Source organism: Falco punctatus (assembly GCF_963210335.1).
Source record: "Falco punctatus genome assembly, chromosome: 6".
Lineage (NCBI taxonomy): Eukaryota > Metazoa > Chordata > Aves > Falconiformes > Falconidae > Falco > Falco punctatus.
Window position 1 is genome coordinate 71,658,032 of NC_137585.1, and position 20,353 is coordinate 71,678,384.

Below are 20,353 nucleotides of genomic sequence, written 5' to 3' on the forward strand. Positions count from 1 at the left end.
GGTGCCTGGATCCTCCTCAAAGCATCAGTGTCAAAACACTAGGCACTTCTGCTGGGTCAGAAGAATTACAACACTTAAATGTAAGTTGTTTGGGAAGTATTTTAGCACAGCCCAATCTTCAGGGCTTATTACTTTCATGGCATCAATAAGACCAAGCACTTAAGTGCTGCCGCTATTTGCAAAGCATATGGTCTGGAGCTGCATCGTCCTCCCGGCTGCATCTTCCTCCCGGCGACATGGGCCCTGGAGCCATGCGGTGCAAGTTAGCTATTGCCTGTGGTCACGGAGCTGTTGCCTCACAGAAGAAGCTGCTCTGTAATTGTCAGCAAGCTCCTGCCCACCTCCCCAAACCAGCGTCGGCTCCAGCTCCAAGGCTGGCCAGCTGCCCACAGCCCAGCACCAGCCCAGTCTCTGCTCCTCCAGGCTGCTGCTGCCCGCTTTACTGTTTCAGGGTTTTTTCTTTTTTGCTGCTATGCTTTTGCTCTCTAACCCATGAGCAATTTCCTGGGATGCCAGAGGCTGTAATCCATACATGAACCCAGCTGTGCCAGCTCACAAATTAATCCAGCCCCGATCAGTCCTCGTACCTAGCTCCAACAGATCCCCTGGGAGCCAGGCTCTGGCTATGCCGTCGCGTGTTTGCTTTCAGCCGGGGAAAGAACACCCTCCTGCGATAAAGCAGCGGTATTTTGCCAGGGGTCTGGATCAGCCTGAAGCCCCCACCCCAGAATTTAGCACCCTGTGCTGCCAGGAGCTGTATCTCAGCAATCTGGAGTCCTGGATGAAATGCCAAACAATTGCTTTCCCACTGTGGAAAGACTTAGGCAGAAGGGAAGAGAGGAACGGTGGAGAGATGCAAGCTAGCCGTTTTTACACTAGAAAAAGCATGCTACCCGGAGGGCAGAAAACAGGTTGCAAGAACATGCTGACTTCATATGTCTTCTCCCTAGAAGCTATTGCAGCCCCTATTAAATATTGATGGGGGAACTCTAGTGCCCCCACTTTCTGCTCCTGCCTCTCCTCAGATGCACCTCTCCTCTGCCAATATTTAGAATACATTAAGGCCAGATGCCCAAGCACTTAGCATTTTACGCCGCACTGCTCCGCCGGTGTGGCAGGGCTCACCGTGCGCCCCATCCACGCCAGCAATCAGTTCTGTTACACAATACATGGATGAGCTACGATGATCCTTGTAACTGTAATTTAGCGGAGATGAGACACTGATGAGTTCATGGGTTTGTTTCTCATTAATCTTTTATGCTCGTTGAGTGTGGTGCGCTTTTTGTAGTACAAATCCTGCTCAACAAATAGGGAAACAAGATCCGCTTTCCACACGGACCCCGTTGCTCTCACAGGCGATCCCTCTGCTGCCACAGAGCCGTACGGCATCCCTCAGCAGGCGGGGCTCGCCTGGGCTGTGGGAGCCTTGAATTCAACTCCAGCATAGAGATACTGGCCAGCCGGGCACAACCCACAGGCTTTGAGCTGCTGCTGAAAGAGACCATCCTCATGGCACCAACAGGGAATAATGAAGATAAGCTGGAGCTCCTGGGGGAGCTTGGCTGAGCTGGGGGATCCCCCAGGTTCCTCCAAGGCTGGTTGCCTTGAGCCACTCATTACTAGAAGGATGAAGGCACCAATCACGAATCATAGAATCATTTTGGTTGGAAAAGACCTTTAAGATCACCACATCCAACCAAGAACAGTCCAGAGCAATGGGAGAAGTCAGCAGATGGGTGTTAAGCCAAGGAAGCGATGGAAACCACTGCCAAATTCTTGGGAGCAGCCCGGATACCTCCCTGGGATGGACAACAGGAGACGAGTTTTGTAACACAGACTCTAAAAGCAATGTGCCACACAGAGAAGAGGTATCTGATAGCATCAGCCCAGACACATTGCTGCTGCTCTAAAATTGCCCAGAGAATAAAGTTGCAGGCGCACATCCCATGTAGTCTGTGCCTTTGGGGGGTCCCAGCACGGCTCCCCTTCCCTGTGCTCCTGTCTCAGCCCTCAGCTCTTGCTCCCGGGGGGGATTTCCAGAAAGCCAACTCACAAGCCTCCCACCAGGCTGGCAGACCCAGGCACTCCTCCCAGCCACAAACGCATCTTCAAAGGCTGTGCTGACAGCCTGGGCAGGCTGCAGCAGAACCGCTGCACCAGAGACACCAGTGAGCTGCCACCACTGCGCCGAGCAGCTCACGGGCAGGGGAGGGAAGGAGGGAGGCACAAAATAACCCTGCAGGAAAAGTGCTGGAGAAGCCCGAGGAGAGTCCAAACTGTGTCCAAGGGTTTTGGCAGCAATGGAGAGCTCCTGAGCAGGCAGAGCCCTCTGGAGCACCAGCTCACCGCTGCCCATGGATGTGCAGGCAGGGACACGTGCTGGCAAGCATGGTGGGAGCTGCCAAGGAAAATCAGCCCTGCACCACCCCAGGAAAGCCAGAGCTTGGTGGCAGAGCTGCTGCCGCTACCAAACCGGAGAGGGGCTAGGAATGACAAGCCGGGGAACCAAGTGGCTATCTTGTTTTTGGCATTGAAGAAGCTTGTGCTGCCGCGCCATTGGCATCATAACCACCGTGAATTGTGCTGTCACCCGAACAGCTCCATGGAGCTTTGCAATGCAAACCGAGCACTTCGCTCCCCAGCCAATGTGCCACCTTCAAGCAGCCTCCGCTGAACTCCCAACTGCCCCGGCAGCGCAGTGGGGACACAGCCAGCCGCGCCGTGCTGCAACGCCACCTCTCCTGGCAGGGGCCACGGTGTCGCCCGCGCTCCCCAGAACCTGTCGAGCCGAGGATGCCAGAAGAGCCTCTGCAGGGACAGGAGGAACCGCTCCACGTTCACAGCTAACGTTCGAACTTCTGCCAAGCCGAGTGCAGCCACCCTCTCTCCAAAATCCGGCTTGCTGCAGAAAAGCACCAGGCAGACACCTGCAAACCATCTGTCGAGCAGCCCTCGCCTTGCCTCGCACGGCACCAACTGCGGGCGGCTCCCACCGAGAGGGGCTGAGCAGGATGAGGCACCCACAGGCACCTGAGGCTCTGCCAGCAAGACCCGTGCGCCATCAGGTACCCCAAAGTGTCACAATGTTAGAAGAAAAAGCTCATCTCCAAGGATAAAGCAGATGTGATTGCTAAAAACGGGTGTGATGGGATCCTTCCTGAACAGCTTGTTTCCCAGATCTCAAATGGGTTATAAATCCATCTCAAAGAACGTCAAAACCAGTAACTCGAGGGGTCCGGGCTGCCCTTGACCTCAAGGTCCATTGCCTGCCCTTCCTCAGCTGCACACTCCCCAGTAGCTCCTGCTCCAGCAGTGCCGGATGGGGATGGCAGCAAGCTGGGCAGGTCATATATACAAAACCTCCCAGTTTCACATAAATATCCTGGCAATCAGCAAGTGTCAGGGAATGGAGCAGAGAGAAAGTACTGCCGTTTGATGGGGTTTGGGTAAAATACAGGTCTTTCTAAAATCTGCTGGAGTGTGGCAGAGCGCTGGCAGGCAGAATGATGAGGAGCAGGAGCAGCAGTGCTGCCGGGGGCTGCCATTCATCACCCGCCCTCGCGCCGCGCAGCTGATGCTCTGCCTTCATCCGGGCATCGCTTGGCACTGCCCAGAGGCGAGGGGGTGACGAAAGTCACCTGGCTGCGCTGCTGGAAGACAGATTGGACACAAGATTAAAGACACAGAAAAATCCTTGCAAGACTTAAATACCGGCACCTCTGGGAGCCGACAGTTTGCAGTCAAAGACCACGTGAGGAGCCGAAGCCCAGCAGAGCCAAGCCGCGTGGCTGCCCCAGTACCGACCTTCTGCCGTCATTGCTCTCTGCAGCAGGACACATCGTGCCTGGCTAGGTGGGCAGACAGACAGGGACGTGTGCGTTTTGCCCAGCATCATCCCACCGTAAGACCAGAAGAGAACCAGTATTGCAAGCACCCTGCATCCCAACCGAGCAGAAATGCCGAGACCGCCCGGTGGGTCAAGCCTGATGGCTGTGGGCTCTCCCCCACTTCCCAGTCCCCCCTGCAGGGCTGATCCCTGGCTGTGAGGGTCCCCACCAACTAGGATCAAGGACCCCTCACAGGTGACGGCTCCCACTCTCCAGAGGCTGGCAGGCACGAGGGCTGGCTCATCCCTCATCTGCTTGCAGCCCAATGGGAGTCAGCAGTTCCCTGCCTTTGGAAACATATCAGAAAGCCAAGGAACTTGCACACAAGCTCATTTGAGAGCGGGGGGGGGAGTAAAAATCCAAGCCCAAATCCTTCTGTCTTTTCTGAAGCCATTTCCAGCTTCTCTACATTTCCAGCTCTTCAGTGCTTTCTGTTTGCAGCAGCATCTGCTCCTCCAAGTTTGCCCGGTGTGGTGACAGCCCTGACGCTCGTGTCAGCTTTGCAATTAGCTGCCAACGTGCCAAACACAGCCCCAGCAGACACGAGGTTCGCCAGCGCTCCGGCAGCACACTGGCAGCCAGAGCAGGCACAGCACCGGGGCCCTGCCACTTTGAAGACCCACCACCTTGCGCCCAGCTGGAGGGGGCTGGAGGCACCCAAAGGTACCCGAGAGCCCTCCCCAGCACCCCAACACCTGTGGGGTAAGTGGACAGGCGTGAGCCACCATCCAGAATAAACAAGAAAAACTGGACAGCCTCAGCTTTGTGTCCTCAGAAAATACAGCTGGAAGGTGCCCCAGGGCCATCCAGGCAATCCTTGAAGAAATCCCCCACTGCCAATGTCAACCTTATCTCCGTTGCACAGGCACCATGGAGTCCCCGAGCAGCGGCACAGCCAGGAAAGAGCCGAGACATCTCTGCTCCTGATCCCCTTTCCACCTCCTTCCGACTCCCAGGGATGAGGGGCCCCAACGCTGCCAAAACCCCAAGCCCCCAGCACCAACTGCATCCCTCCCCACAGCCCTGCTCTGGCCAGGGAAGACCGTGCCGCACTTCCAGACTTCACAAAAACCCAACCCACCATCAGCAGGATGTTTTTATCCCGTTTTTTTCCTCTTTGAATCAGGGTCCATGTGTTTGACTCCCCCACTCCAAGAGTACTACCAATTAAGATATCAATTTAGATAAATTGGGGGATTGGAGCAGATTTGTACTGCCATCACATCAACTGGGCAAATCTAGCTTGCTAAAGCACAGAGCCACTAACGAGATTCTGTAGTTTAGCTGTCCAAGGGAGTGAACTTCTGATTAAAAAACGCACAGATGAAACCTCCTGAACACTGGGAACAGTGCTGACACCAAGACCCAGGAAAGCCCCAGTCCCTGAGCCAGAATAGTCATCTGCATCAACCATTGCAGCCTGCAGCGCTGGCGCCAGCAGACCTGGCAGGTCAGGGCACCTTGCAGCCGCCGCTCCTCCCCAAGGGTTTGCTCTTCTTCCTCCCATCCATGGAAACAACCAGCACAGCAGGGTTCTGCCCTTGGCCAGATCTAACACACTGGCAACCTACGTCAGCAGAGCCAGATCCGTCACCGCCCAGAGCCCACCATGGGGTAGGAGGGCTGAGCAGTGTGGGACGCTGTAGCAATGGGCATCAGCTGCGGCGATGGGGAAGGGCTTCTCCTTGCTCAGAGGCACCTTGCTCACCCCAAAGACTGGAGAACTCCATACTCTGAGCCCCAGACGTGGACCACAGCTGTGAAACGAGCTCCTGCCTCCAGGTTGTGGGCTTAAACCAGCCCTGGCTCCAATCCGGCCAGACGAGGACCAGGCACTTTCACCAGAGGCGAGGGCAACACCAGCCACACTGGGCACAGCTCAGCCTCCAGCCCAGCAAGTCGCTAAGGCCACGGCAGTGGCCAGACACAGCCTGGGGAAGGATTGCCATGAACACTCCGTTTTTGATGCTGTGCAGCAGGAAGGAGCCACCCTGCATCCTGCTCCCGAGATGCTGCCCCAATCGGGGGCGGGGGGGGGGGGGGGTCCTGGCAAGGGGGCTCTGGTCATCCCCACACACCATGGCAGTGGCACCGCACCTGCAGAGCCAGCACCTGGGCAGTGGTGGGAGATGCGTCTTCATCTGAATACGTTATGTTCCTCGACAGAGACAAGTGATAGAGATATTAAATGCTATCAGCTCCTGCTCTCAGGATTCATTTTGCGCCGGGTGATGAAGGCGGGAGATGAAAGGCTGTAGGATTTTATTACGCTGAATTTTCAGTTTGTCATTTCCCATCTACTCGATCAGATGCCTTGGGACCAATTTGTGCTTGGTGGGATGGAGATGGATCTCCCCGGCAGAGCCACGTTATCTACGTGCTACCTGCTACAGTGGGTACGTGTCTAGCCCCGACTGCAGGCAGAGCAGCTCGCAGCCAGAGCTGCCGAGCCCCGACACTGCTGCAGAGCTGTCAGACCCACGCACAATGCGCTGTGAGTAAAGCCTTCCAAAAAAGCCTGAAATCAAGCCTCCCCCTCCCCAAAAAAAAAAAAAAAAAAAATGTGTACGTGCCTTGAGCTCAGGGTCCATCTTTGCAAGGGCAGTGAGGATGGGGGTCTCCCATGCTGAGATGCCCAAGTGCAGAAAGCTCCAGACCGTAGGAGCTGGAGCAGGGATTAAAGGGGAGCAGCAGCAGCAGCCAAGGGTCCCCAGGCACCGTGGGGCTGGGGGAGCTCTGGGGCAGCAAGCATCACCCTGAGAGCAGCAATGTGCCCAGCCAGGGACAGGGGAGAGGGGCACACAGCTGAGCAAGGAGCCCAGTTTGTCTGGCCAGGGCTTTTTTGGGCAGTTGTTGGGGTTTTTGGTGTTTTTTCCTTTTTTTTAAACTAATGATCTGGAAGGGGAGGGGGCTAAACATTTCATTAATTGCATTCACAGGTAATTAAGCAACCACATAAGCGGAGCCAGAAGTGAAAATGCAGAAGGACCTAAAGAAGGGTAAAACCCAGAAAGAAAGAAATGAGGTTCAGCTGGGGCACCCACAAGCAGGGGTGGCCGAACCTGCTCCTGCACGGTGCAAAGGCACCCACAAGCAGGACTGGGGAAGACCACGAAGGACAAGAGAGCTTGCACTGGTGCCAGGGCCCAAAACCCTCTCGGTTTAGGGGTGCGCAAGTAAAAGACGGGCACAGCAGTGGCAGGCCAAGTACCCAAATGGGTATTTTCTGAACCTAGTCACTACAGCCATCGTGGTCCCCAGGACCAGGGCAGGATGAGCTCTGGAGCACCAGCTGCTCCAGCTCTTGCAGGAGGAAGGAGAGGAGGAAGATGGCAACAGCTCTTGCTCCACAGTGGTGCTGCGTGACTTGGGCTCACACTGGCCAGGCCACGCTCATGAGGACAGTTAATTTCACGCCACCGGAGGGTCTGGCAGCAGGACCTGCAAACGCTGGATGCAACCTAAAGGTGCAGGTGTTCCCAAATGCTGAGGCCACTCCATACGAGTTCCCCAAAGGAGAAGCCAGCTGCAGACCAGAGTTTGGCTGCAATCTGGTGACTTTGGGGTGCTGGGGCACCTGTAGTGATACTCCAGACTTGAGGAGGAGGGGGGAGAGGGGGGAACAGCCTACATTTAGGGCATCCCCTGGGCATCCCCGTGCATGGCGGCAGGGCTAGCAGCAAGCCCAGCAGCTCCCAGTAGGCAAGGAGAAAGCAACCACCCGCGCGCCGGGGCTGCAGCGCCAAAGCAAGGGAAGGATTTTCAGGGAAGCCAGCAGTGCGGCGGGGGACAGCCGCCTTTCTGCAGTCTCCTTGGAGACCGCGATTGCTCCGCAAAGAAACTGTGCTCCTCCTGGCAGCTCTGCACAGTGCCGGTGGGACATGAGGGAGCAGGTCCCCCCCACCACCAGCACCGGTGGCTGCCATGCAAGCGTGCCACTTGGCTCATGGCAGCTCCCGTCCACCCGGTGCTGACGCCAGAGAAACAGCAGGAGGAAGAGGCTAATTTGGGAAGTTATTCATAATTCAGTGTGTACAAAACAAGGCGGCATCCTAGGAGGGAGGAATTTCCAAATTACTGTTCCCACAGCAACCCGGGCTCTGCCCCTGTGCACACCAACAGCTTGGGGAGCCGTGGCACGCGGTGCCATCGCCCGCCAGCACAGCAAAGCCAGCCCTCAGCACATCACTGCCGTGTGGGATAAAAAAAAAACAGCCCTAGAAAAGGTGCCTTTCGTAAAATCCTGGATGAAGGCTGGTTCTCTGCTCCCGGCTGGAAAGCCCTCCTCTCGCTCACAGGCGGGAGCGCTCCCTGCCATCCTGAGAGGCGTTAGATGAGGTTTCTGCTAGGAACAATGCGGGTGCTCGGCGGGGGTCTCAGCAGCTCATGAGTGCATCAACCATTAGGGGGGAACAAAATAAAAGAAAGAAAAAAGTGGCAAGCAGATAAATCCCTGCCCTAAGGAGCTTTTATACAGTTTCAGATCAGTTGCCACCATGCAAAGCCAGGCAGTGCCACGCTCCCGGGCCCATGCCGCAGGTCACAGCCCTGCCGGCAGGTACCGGCTGCCCCCCCCCCCACCCGCTCCGCACTGAGAACAGGGCACAGGATCAAACCAGAACCCTGGCTCCCAGCCCAGCAGAGGTTCTTTGAGTGGAGGTGAAGAGGACTCAGCGTGGGACCTGCAGTCGTGTGGCAGAGCTTATTTTGAGCACTTTCATGTCACTGCCAAGTGCGGGACTCGAGGTCCAGTGCATGCCGGCTTGCAAGATGCTCAAACCAAGCACAGCAGAGACCAAACTGCATGAACAATACGGCACTTTCTGAAGACTTCAGTCACCGGGATTTCTCCATCAGATCTTGACGCTGCAGGTCTCTGGGAGTCAGACCTCAGCGTTCCTTTGAGCTAGATGACAAACGAGTCTGCTCCTTCCAGAGGCTCCCAGACCCCAGCCAGCCCCACGGTGGAGGGAAGAGATGCTCGGAACGGCATAGCCGAGCACCTCACTGAACGGCACAGCAGGGAGGAGAAGGAAAACCGAAGGATTTCGCACACATCGCATCATCTCCAGCAGCCCTGCAGCAACGGGCAAACATCAGGCTGCAGGGGAAGGGGAGGGCAGAGCTGCTGCTGCGCCGTGTGAGCAGAGGACCAGCCCCAGCCCAAAGCATGCAGTTAGCAAAGGACCTAAGGGTGCTGAGCAGCATCTCTACCGCTGCCCCTGTGACCATCCACCGAGGAGCATGAGTTTGCAGGACAGGCCACCCATCTGCCAGCATGCCCCTGAGCGGCACTGCTGTCCCACCACGGACCACCTGCAGCCCCACGCCCTGGAAATGAGACTCTCCCACCTCCCCAGAGCAGAGAGCTGTGATGCACTTGCTGTACAGATTGGGAAACTGAGGCAGGGGATGAGGGATGCATCGGTCTCTCTGCAGCCATCAGAGCACAGGCTCAAACCCTCCCCAAGGCTCCTGCATCTCACAAGATGGGGCTCCCCCAAGAAGAAAAAGGGGGTTACTTGGTGGGGGGAAGGGGGGTCAGGCCAGATGGAAGAGGAGCCTCATGGGGAGGGGACTCCATCCAGGGACGGCCACAGATGTCAGCGATTGCTGCCCACCAGAGATGTCACACCGGTAGGGCACAGAGCAGAGCACCCACCCAATCTCACCCCACGGTCACCTCCCCACTACACATCCCCACGGTCACCTGCGTGCTGTCCCCCTCCAGCCGGGGGGGTCGGATGCTGGACAGGTGAATGGTTTTGTGGTCCCCAGAGTTGAGCTTCACCACGATGGCATCCGCGTTCAGCACCTGCATCACCTGGGGAGTGAGAGAGGCCAAGGTGAACACCATGCCCACAGGCAGCACCAGCCCCAGAGCTGGGCACCGCCGTGACACTGGCATGCACCCCAACCCACCTGGGCTTCAGCCCCCAGCAGATGGCACAGAGTGAGCAGCTCCAACCCCATCCCCGGTGCCCAGTAGGTCACTGGAGCAAATGCCACTTGCCAGCACATCTGTGGTCCAGCTCTCTGAGCCCCAGGAACTCAGTGCTGGTCAGAGCCCCAGAGGGTCCCCAGACAGTGATGCTGCAGCACACCAGCACATTGCCAGCCAAGTGCCATCCTGTGCCAGGGCTCAGCCCCGCAGGGTTTCACTTCAGAAACAAAACCAGAGAAGGGACTGGACCACGAGCATCGATTCCAGATGATGGACAAGCACACATAGAGAAGGGAGCACACCCCACAGCAGAGACTCTTCCACTCCACGATCATGCAACAGTGTGTCCTGGCTGGTGGTTCTCCACACATCCATAGAGCAAATTAATTAGAAAAACTGGTGGCAAAGGCAGGCAGGGCTGTGCAGGCAGGCAGAGGACAGCAGGGCTCAGGACACGCTGTTTTAATCTTCTCAGTTTTCATTAAATGCTGCTCTCCAGCACGGATCCAGCAGCAGCAGGCAGAGCAGGACAAGGCACCTCGGTGTATCCTGCTGGCAGGGCATGGACCTTCCCCTGCCTGCTCTTAGCACAAATCCAGTCCCCCCAGGGCAAAAGATTCCCGTTATTGCTCACCCATAACAGGGGAGCAGAGCCCCACGCATCCCTCCCAAGCCGAGCCAGGGCTGAGGGGTAAGTGGAGGGACAAGTGCACAGCCTTGCTCCACTTGCAGCACTTTTTGCCCCAGCAAGCACATCAGTCCCTCAAAATGTGCTTAGCCAAAGGGATAACAGGATTATAGGAATTAAAATTAAAGCAGACATCGAGGACTGCCAGGGCTCCTCTCAGCACAGCAAACCCCCCCAGGGGACATCCCTACCCAGGGACTCAGCTTCTCCTGGGACCCAGATCCTTTGTTTTTCATAGGCAGAAGGGAGCCCAAAGCAGTTTGCATGCTAAGTGGAGTAATCAAATCTCATGCTTCAGGGCATCCTCACTGCTGGGGGGTCAGGATGGGACCCCAGCAGCACACCGGGCATCTATCCCTTCCCTCCCACAGAAGGCTTAGAAAAAGCACGATGTGACGATAAGATGCTGCAGCCAGGGAAGCTGCAGGTCAAATCCGAGGGCAAATCCTGCGCTACATTACACATCCATCACGCGCACTCCATACTTCCATGTCAGAGCTGCAGGAGTGGCGGTCAGATCTCATTTGTCCTCTGGCAGGAGGCGGCAGCAGGGCAGGCAGCTGCCAGCTCCCAGCACCCCAGCCTCTGGCACAGCCCAGGATACAACTGGCAGCAGGGACTCGCCAAACACGCCTGGCCCTGAGCATCTCCATGCTGGCAGGACCCTTCACCAGGTTGACCTGGCTGCAAGGGGTCTCTGCAGGGGCACGGGATGCTGCAGGATGTGGCCCCTGGGGCACACCCAGTGCCGCAGGTCCCAGGCAGGGCAGCAGCAGGAGCCAGGGCAATCCCCAGGTGCCCCTCCCTCCTCGGGTACCCAGTCCCCTCCTCCAGGCAGGAGCCACAGCTCTGGCAGCACCATCCCGTGCACAGAAGCAGAAGGTGCTTTGCAGCCCCCACCAGGGACCCCGTGGGCAGGAGGGCGGCACGTTGACAACAGCAGCAAAACGGGAGACTCAGCACCCCCTCAGAGGCAGAGTCATTTTTCTTGCTAACAATTTCTCAGCTTGCTGTGGCCAGCTTCCCTTTTTGTATTTATTGTGGCTTCACCTGCCTCAGAAAGGCACTTTGATAAACGGATTGAAAGGATTAATATTTTTTTAAAAAATTTCTGCAGCTCCTTCTTGCAGAGCCTGCATGCTCCAGTACTGCCTCCTCTCCAACCCCCTAGGCCGTAGCCCTCACAGCACACCCAGGCTCCTGCAGCCCGGTGCACGGAGGGGACAGCTGGGTGATGGTCCTGTGGGCAGGTGGGCTCCAGCAACCCACCACTGAGCCCCACCAGGCTTGCTGCCATCACCGCTCCCCCGGGAGCAAGAAGGTCACAGCAGTGCCTCGGTCAATACTTTTCCATGCAAGAAGTTTCTTCTGACGGCAAGTGTTGATCCCAACAAGGTTTACGATTTTCCACCCGAGGGCTTTGCCTCAGCAGCTCTCCTGGGTGTTTAGGGGGCCAAGGACTCCCTGCAACTGGGGGCCACTGTGCCCCACAGCTCCCCAGGGCAGCCTACTCCTGCCTGCTGTGCTCCCTGTAATGAGGGCAGCTCGTTAGTTCTCCTGGGAGAAGGTTCACGGCCAGGCTGCTGCACAGGGAGCATCCCCAAAGCCAGGAGCAAGGTCCTGCACCCTGACCTTGCAAGACGAGGATGGTGGTGCTTTGGGAGCTGGTGTCTAGCACCAAGAGAGAGGCCAGTGCTGCTCCCTGACCAGAAAACTGTTTTTTGAAGGGTTTTGGCAGTATCTGGCACTCAGCACAGGAGAAGAGCAGCTTCCAGGCTGGCTCTGGCAGATCCTGCTGAGATCCGAGACGATTTGGCCATGACGAAAGCTCCAAGCATTTTGCAAAGGAGAGGAAAAAAAAAAAAAAACAAAACAGGCACAGCTCATCCACAGCCACCTTCTCCAGCCTGCAAAGCGCTGAGGCCAGTGCATGGCAGGAGGCGATGCACAGCCCCAACAGCGAGCCTGGATGCGGCTCCACTCCCCCTTCCCAGCACGAGGGGGCTGATCCTGCCCCCCAGCAGGGAGACGGGATGACGCAGCCTCTCACAGCCCTCCAAGCCCCACGTACAAAGCTGTATTATAAACAACTTTTGGCAGAGGATAGTTCTCAGTGTAATGTATTCAACTCTAAGCAGCGCTGTCCCAAATCCCTGGGTGCTCTAAGACAAGCTGACGTAGGGAATTCAGGAAAAAGCATCCAGCCTCTTCACATTTCCATTCCACTACTTTTCTTCTTGCCGCTCACAAGCATCAAATCCACAATCAAGGCCAAGCCTTAATGTTTCCCTGAACCAACCCCTCTGCTCAAAGCACCGGCAGCTGACCGCGACGGCAGCGGGATGCAAAATTAGCCGGAGCTAATTTGCCACGGTTGCTCAACGGTGCCAAGACAGGTTGGGATCTTCCTCCTCCTCTCCCTGCCACCGCCCGCCCGCTGCTGCCCGCCCCCCCCCCCCAGCAGCTCCTACGTCAGCTCTGCTGCTGCAAACGAGCACCTCGGCGTTGTGCCGAGCACGGAGGCGGCTTCAGTGCCAGAGCAGCCGCTGCCCGCACCCAGACCCCTCTGCAGGGCGCTGGGAGGATGGATGGGGGCTCACGGTGCCCCTCAGGGAGCCCGAGCACGTGCCCAGCTCTGGCACCGCGAGGCGTGCGGGCATTTGTCCTGATTTTCCCTGTCACTTACAATTCCCAGGAAGTGAAAAAGACCCAAAACTGACAGTGCCCCGGGGGGGCTTTGGCTGACAGCTCCCTAAACGCTGATTTGCACAGGCCTGCATAAAGAGCCGGTTTTAACTGAAGGCGGAGAAACTCTGTGTCTCCTCCCCATGAAGTGGGACAGCATCGTGGTGTTCACTGTGTTTGGGGGCTCTTACGGCAGAGCCAAGGCAGCCAAACAGCACTGGAGCAGACCCCAGGCTGCAGCGACCCGGGAGACTGAGTGCTCCCCAGCTGGGGCGGACCTCAGCAGAGCAAGGGGGCTGTGCCCAGGACCAGGGACCATCCTGCACACCCTGCCCCAGGAACCTAAGTGGGATGCGGCCTGTACATTGGGGTCCCCTCTGCTCCATGACACCAGGGGTGGATTCCCACTGCTCCTGGGGCGACGGCTGTCCTATGGCAATGCCCAGCACCAGGGCTAGAGATGCCGCTGAGCCCCAAACCCCCAGCAGACACCATTGCAGGGCTTGGGATGAGAGACCTGCCTGCCGCTGGTGGCAGCTCTCCACCAGCGTCCCAGCCCGCACACAAGCTATTCAACAACATAACGGGCATTTTTGAAATGCCAGGAGCATCCACCCACCCCCTCCACCAGCCCTCCGCAAGCTGCTGAGCAAAGCGTGACTAACGGCCCCCGTGCCGGCTCCTGGCACAGGCTCCGGTGGCAGCTCCTGCCAGTGGCAGGGTGGCACTTCCGAGCACGCCAGCGCCTTCGCACGGCCGTCCCGGTGCCCGCAGCAGCCTTTGCCCAGGTGTTATTTCTCACCACAGTAGCAGCATCTTGGGTAGGGACCAAACGTGGTCCTTCTCCCCGGGAACAGGCTCACACTTCTGGGCTTCTCGGACACCCTGTGGGCTGGGCACTCAGGCTCCATTCATATGCCACTCGAAGAGGAAAAGCCCAGAAAACCCTTCACCGCCTGGGGAAGCTGGTGGGATGTTTTGGGGGACCCCTGCTAACACTGCTATCAGCCATATCTGAGCTGACCAGCAGGCGTTTGCAGAGAAGGGAGTAATCTCAGAGTTAAGGCATGAGCCAGTGCCTGCCCAGGCGCATCCCAGAGAACAGGAGCTGCTGTGTAGATCCTGGTGACAGCACCGCACGCCGAGATAATCCAGCTGGTTGCACTGCACAGCTGAGACTGGACTGGCCAGCCGCAAGAGCTCCTGCTCTGCCCTGCCTGGCAGCTCTGGAGCTGGCCCAGCCCCAGGCTCTGCTGTCCTGCAGCGTCAGGGCAGCTGGCAGCCCCCCTCAAGGCAGGGAAGGAGCAGCCCCCCCAGAGCAGCCAGGCTTTCCCCCATGCCTGCAAAGCAGGGGTGTCCAAGCATGACCCCAGCAGGGATGAAGCAGCTGGAAGGATGCTCCAGGGCAGGATCAAACCCGAGCACAGGGGGAAGCACAGGGGTTAAGCTGACTTTCTAAGAAATCCGGTTGTTGCACATTTCTCAGGATTTCCACCAGAACAGAAGCCCCCTGGGCTACAGCTGCTGCGCTGGGCGAGCCAGCAGCGCCACCTAGCGGGCTGCTACCCCCGGCTCCTCCGCAGCGGTGCCCGGACCCTGCCGCAGCCCACTGCCCCAGCCAGCCCTGCCCCGGTGAGATGCCCCTCCGCAGGGACGCCCATCTGGGACAGGGGCACCAGGTCAGCCCCACACAGCTTCCCTCACATCCTCCCTTCTCCATCGGCTGTGCACTCTGAACCAGGCCAGTGCAGGGGTAGGCACGGTTTCTGTGCCAGGAACACTGGCACTGTGGCACTGGGGCATCCCTGGAGCTGCTCTCATGCACGGGGCTAGCAAGGCCCTGGAGCCTGCAGCCAGGGGCTCTGCCCACGGAGCCCCACAGTTCCACACCAGCAGCCCCCGGGATCGGGGCACCTGACACCGCACTGGAAACGTAAGCATTAGAGGGAAGCAAGTCTCTGCCGAGCCCAAACAGCCTTTGGCAGGCAGGGCGAGAGCATCTCCATGACACCATCAGCCAGAGCGAAGCCCCAGGGCACCCACCAGCCCATCCCCATGAACCGTGGCCCCTTCCCCTCCCCTCTGCTTTGTTTCCCCTCTTCCCATCCCAGGCCTGCCCAAGATCCCAGCGTGCACTGGACAGTCGTGCACCACAGTCCGTGGCAGGGATGTAGCTCAAGCACAACCCTCTGGGGTCTGTCCAAGCACCCACCACCAGGCACCCTGCCCCAGCACAGGCAGAGCCCACCTGCCCCGTCCCCTGCCCTGCCACCCACTCACCTTAGCGACAAACTGCTTGTCCTTCTGATCCAAGTTTGCCGTGGGGGCCACATAGTCCCTCCAGATCCTCAACTTGCGCTCTTTGGCGAACCTGGCAGGAGGGGGTGACAGACATGATGCCCAGGCTGGCATCCCCAGAAGGGACGACTGTGCCATATGCTAAATTGTCCCACAAAACCCTGGCAGAGACAGTGGGGCTGGCGCAAGCTTGCAAGGGAAGAAAACACCTACCTCCCACCCGGGAGAGCACTGGGGGTACCCCACATGTAGATGGGGAGAGTGGACTGGAGTCACCCCAGGCACCCTACAGGTGCAGCTCAGAGCACAAGCACCCCAGCACCAGACTCACCTTTCAGCTGCACGCAGCTTGTCAGCGCCACGGGTGTAGACAGCGATGGACCAGTCCACACAGCGGGCAAAGCCCTCCTTCAGCAAGAGCTCGGTGATGTTCCCGTTCTGCAGGGAAGGGGAGGAGGCACACGCTCAGCGGCAGGGGATGCAGCATCAGCATCTACCCCTGTGTCCCCAAGGAGAGCTGGCATACCCCTGCCCCGCTGTGAGGTGGGGCTCACTTTCCCCACTCAGCCCCTTAGATGTCACAGGTCCTCAGAGAGCCCTGCAAAGTTTGGCCACCACACTTGGTGCCCCCAGGGCTACTGGTGACCTCCTCAGTAATACCCACTGCTCCTTGCGGGCTGCTCAGATGGACCATGGTCTCCCACATCCACAACTAAAGAGCCCACAAATCCCAGCTGCCTTGAGCTGCCACCAGAGGCACCAGGACCTTGTGACCACCTTGAGCATCTCCAGCAAGTGATGATCAACAGTCTGCCAGCCCACTGGGACCCTCTCCCACCCCTTGCCACTGTCAGTCCCACTTGCCGGGTGCAGGATGGTGCCCAGGATGTTCTGGTTGTGGCAGCTCTCCAGGACGATCTGTACGTCCCTCTGCAGCAGCCGTGACTCTGTGAAGAACTTCGCTTCGGCTGCAAACGGCTCAGGGACTTCAGGGGCATCCGCCTCCCGCTTGAATGTGGGGCACTGCGGCAGAGGGGGAACAGTCAGGGCACGGGCTGGCACCTAAAGCCTCGGCAAGGGGGTGGGAACCTCCCTGGGGAGGGAGGGAGGCTGCATGCAGCCCCTGTGCTCCAGCTGTAGCTTCTGGGAGACAGGCCGGGGGGCTGCGCACTGGGGTCTGCACACCGATGCTTTTGTGCCACATTGCACTGACACAGCCCTTTAACCGCCCTGGCAAACACCACTGGGATCAAACCAGGACACGGGGACCAGCTCCCAGCATAACTGCACCCAGGGTGCATCCACACTGCATCCACGCTGCATCAGACAGGCAAGGAGGGAAGGGGGGAAGGCTCTGGTGCTTCAGCAACAGCAGCGTGAGAGGGAGCGGAGGCAGGCAGGGATGCTCTGCCCCAGACACCCCAGGAGCCCCCAGCCCTTGGCATCAGCCTCCTGGCACAGCGGGGGAGCCGAGCTCTCTGGTCCACGCACCAGTGGTCACCTCGATGCCAGCAAAGCACGGACGGCCGCTGACCCAGCGACCAGATCCCTGCAGAGTGTCCGACAGCACAAAGCTCAGGCTGCTGCCAGACCTGGCAGCACAGAGCTGGTACCTGCCTAACCTAAACCTGCTCCCATCCCCGCAGGGACACCCCGCACTGGCACACACACAACTATGAACTGCAAGCAGCTTGTTACGGGAAGGTGCGTGCAGAACGACACAGCAGGCAATGAGGCAGCTGGATCCCGGCCTCCATCCCTCCCTGCCCCGGCCTCGTGAGCCTGGCAGCTGGGGCAGCAGGCAGGTACCGGTGCAGCCCCTGCACCAGTGCTAGAGTGCTCAGAGGAGGATGCACAACGAACAATAGCGCAAATTCAGGAGGGAACTTGCTGCAAAGAGGACTGATGAGCATGCCTGCCAGTGGCCAAGCCTCACCTTGATCCCCGAGAGCATGACGGTGACCAGGTAGTAATCAGGGAGGAGGAGGGCTCTCACCACGCTACCATCCCGGACGTGCTCTATGATGGCTGCAGAGCAAAAGCAGAGAGGTTGGTCCTGCAGAGGAGGGGCTCATTGGGAGCCACAGAGGGTGCCGGGTACAGCACCCCACAGGCAGCCAGCTCCCAAGGCCACAGGTGGACAGCAGAGGATGGAGGGCAGGGGCGACCCCGGCACCCAGCAGTGAAGGCCAGAGTTGGTGCCAGCTTACCATTGACTGGCTTCTGGTGCATGGAGTCCACGAAGTGTCGGGGGTTTTCGATTGTATACTTGAGATCTCGGATAGTGTGGGAGCCTGTCCCCTCACTCCACATCCCCTTCTTGGCACTCTTGGCCTGCTCTTCCAGCTCCGCCAGCCTGCTCTGCTCGGGGCTGCAAGGACAGGATGAGATGGGGGTGAGGCCGGGCTCCGGGCACAAAGGACACTGCTGGTTCCTGCGTGTTTTATCACCAGGAACGTCCATCTTCAGGCACTTTTCTGGATGCTTTAGTGATTTAATCACTTACATTTAGGAAAGGTACCGCCTGGGTGAGCTGGTGAGCAATGCTTTGTACCGCTGACAGCAGCAACCAGTAAATCAAACTAAGTTTCTCCAGCACCACAGCACAGAGGCTGCACCATCGATGTCCGAATACCCCCTGCTAGAAGCACCGCCTCTGATAGCATGGGCTAAACCTCCCAAGACAACCCTCTGAGGCTGCTTTTGTGCCCCACCGATAGAAAGGCAGCCTCAGGGAGACAGGGACCCAGCATGGCAAGAGCATGCTTTGGGAGAAGAGGAACGACAAACCCAGGTACACGGCTCATGTGCCATACCAAACCACAGCCGTCCCCAGTCCTGCAGGCACAGGTGGCTGCCAAAGGCAGAGTGCAGCAACAGCTGCTTCCCAGCGCTGGCGGCCAGCCCTGCTGTGCACGGTCCTAACTCAAACAAATTTGGTGATATTTTCATAGCATTCTTCAGCTTCAGGCAGAGCTGCAACCTGATGAATCTCAGATTCACTGCAGAAGCACTCTACTCAAGTAGCTGATAAGCGAGGGGCTGAGAGTCACCTCATGCACCCGTTAATTAACATACCCTTTGAATTAGGAGAGCAAATGCAGAGCAGCAACACACTCCAGGCGACATTTAACTGCAGGAAGCTCAGTCCTGAGCTAACTGTGCTGCTGCATCAGCCCCATCACACTGGTGATGGAGCTCATGGCAGCAGCATCGCCCAGCCTCAGAGGCTGCCTGTCCTGTTCCTGCACTGTCACCACGGGGGTCAGGGTGACCGGCCCCACCAGGCATGCTGCCCGCTGGGTGCACTTGCAGGAGGAAGTTGAAGGAGCAAAGCAGCAGAACCCCAGGAGCTCAAAGCCACCAGAAGGTCCCAATGGGACTGCCCAAGTCACCCCAGCACAAGTAGCGGACAACAGCACCCAACCTGCACCCCAATTTCCTTCCCTCTGGCACAACAGGCCAGTCCAGAAGCACCTGAAAGTCCCAGGCAGCAAATACACAGGGGACCTCAGCCACCTCTCTGGCTGGAGCAAGGGGGTCCCCACACAGCAGGAGTGGGGCGGCTCTGCTCTCCTCAGCTGCGCTGCCACACAACTGTCCTCCCACGGGGTCAGTGGTGTGGCCACAGCCAATGCAAGCCTGCAGTGAAGCCAGGCGAGGGGGCTTTCCTGGGGAAGGCTGGCTGGAAAGCAGAGGTGAGCACAGAGGAACCAAGTCAGGGCTGGGGTCCTGCCTGGCTCATCACCCTGTTTTCCAGGTGCCTGGGGAAGCACCAGCCGCGGTGGGCTAAGGGCCATCCCTATGGCCGTGCAGGCACAGCTTCCTTCGGGGGTCGCAGCTGCACAGCCGCGAGCAGTGGCAGCCAACACAGCCTGGCTGCTCACAACCAGCCTTGCGTGGGCTCACGGTCCCCCTTTGGCACAAGTCGCAGCAGGGTCCCAGGGGGACATTTCCAACAGGAAGCAAGAGAAAGTCAGTGCAAAACCCCATCAGACTGGCAGGCGGAGGCTTTCCTCCTTCGCTCCACCTCTGCAGCTCAAAAGGCAAGTGGGAGGCACAGAACCAGGACAGGGCAATGACAGCCGGCTCTGGCTGAACCCCGTTCATCCTACAAACACTGCTGGTCCTCGCCAGGCTCCACCACCAGTGCTGCACACACTCCCCCACCAGATTCTCATCTCCAGCCCCAACAGCCCCACAGGCTGGTGGCTTCTGCAGCCCCTCCAGCACAGCTGCAGCAGCTTTTGTGCCTCTCTCTGGCATCACTGCCCCGCAGTGGTCCCCAACCATGCTAAAGCAGAGCCGCTGAACTCTGCCAGCAGCACCCAGAGCCCATCAGCATGCTTCCCAAGGGCATGGGACAGGGACTGTGTCCCCAGGCAGGCAGCAAGCAGGATCCACCAGCACTCAAGGCTTCAGCCCTGGCAAGCCTGGGTATAAAACAACCCATCCATGCTCTTGGCAATGCTCGCTCTGTTTACTCATCATACCTGTTTACAGGCTGCATTACCAAAAACGCCGGGTGGAAAGCATCCAAGTGCACCAGGAACAGTTTTAGGAAGAAACACAGCGAGCTTCCAGCCCAGCAGGCATAGGGATGGAAATAGCGTACCATCGGTATTTATAGCAGCACCACAGAAACAACTCACACCCCTGGGACAGGATACTCAGCGCCTGGGGCCATACACAGCTGATGCCAGGCTTTTCCCTTACTCTGGGATGCAACGGGGCCAGGGCAAAGCACTGGCATCACCTCCAGTGGCATCGGCACAGGCATCGCACCACCCAGATGTAGGACAAGGGGCAGGAACACCACAGCACCACCTCTCTAGCGTGAATGAAAACACC

At 58.3% G+C, this 20,353-nt stretch overlaps 1 protein-coding gene across 1 annotated transcript in view; it reads right to left on the reverse strand.

Moving 5' to 3' along the window:
• The window catches only part of SND1 (staphylococcal nuclease and tudor domain containing 1), a 128,811-nt gene that overhangs the window by 99,005 nt on the left and 9,453 nt on the right, over positions 1-20,353 (reverse strand). Inside the window, exons 5-10 of the mRNA XM_080392791.1 lie at positions 17,713-17,873; positions 17,439-17,530; positions 16,367-16,525; positions 15,834-15,940; positions 15,485-15,575; positions 9,598-9,711 (exon numbers count right to left, since the gene is read on the reverse strand). Of these exons, the coding sequence (XP_080248917.1) occupies positions 9,598-9,711; positions 15,485-15,575; positions 15,834-15,940; positions 16,367-16,525; positions 17,439-17,530; positions 17,713-17,873 (724 nt within the window). The remainder of the gene's footprint in view (positions 1-9,597; positions 9,712-15,484; positions 15,576-15,833; positions 15,941-16,366; positions 16,526-17,438; positions 17,531-17,712; positions 17,874-20,353) is intronic.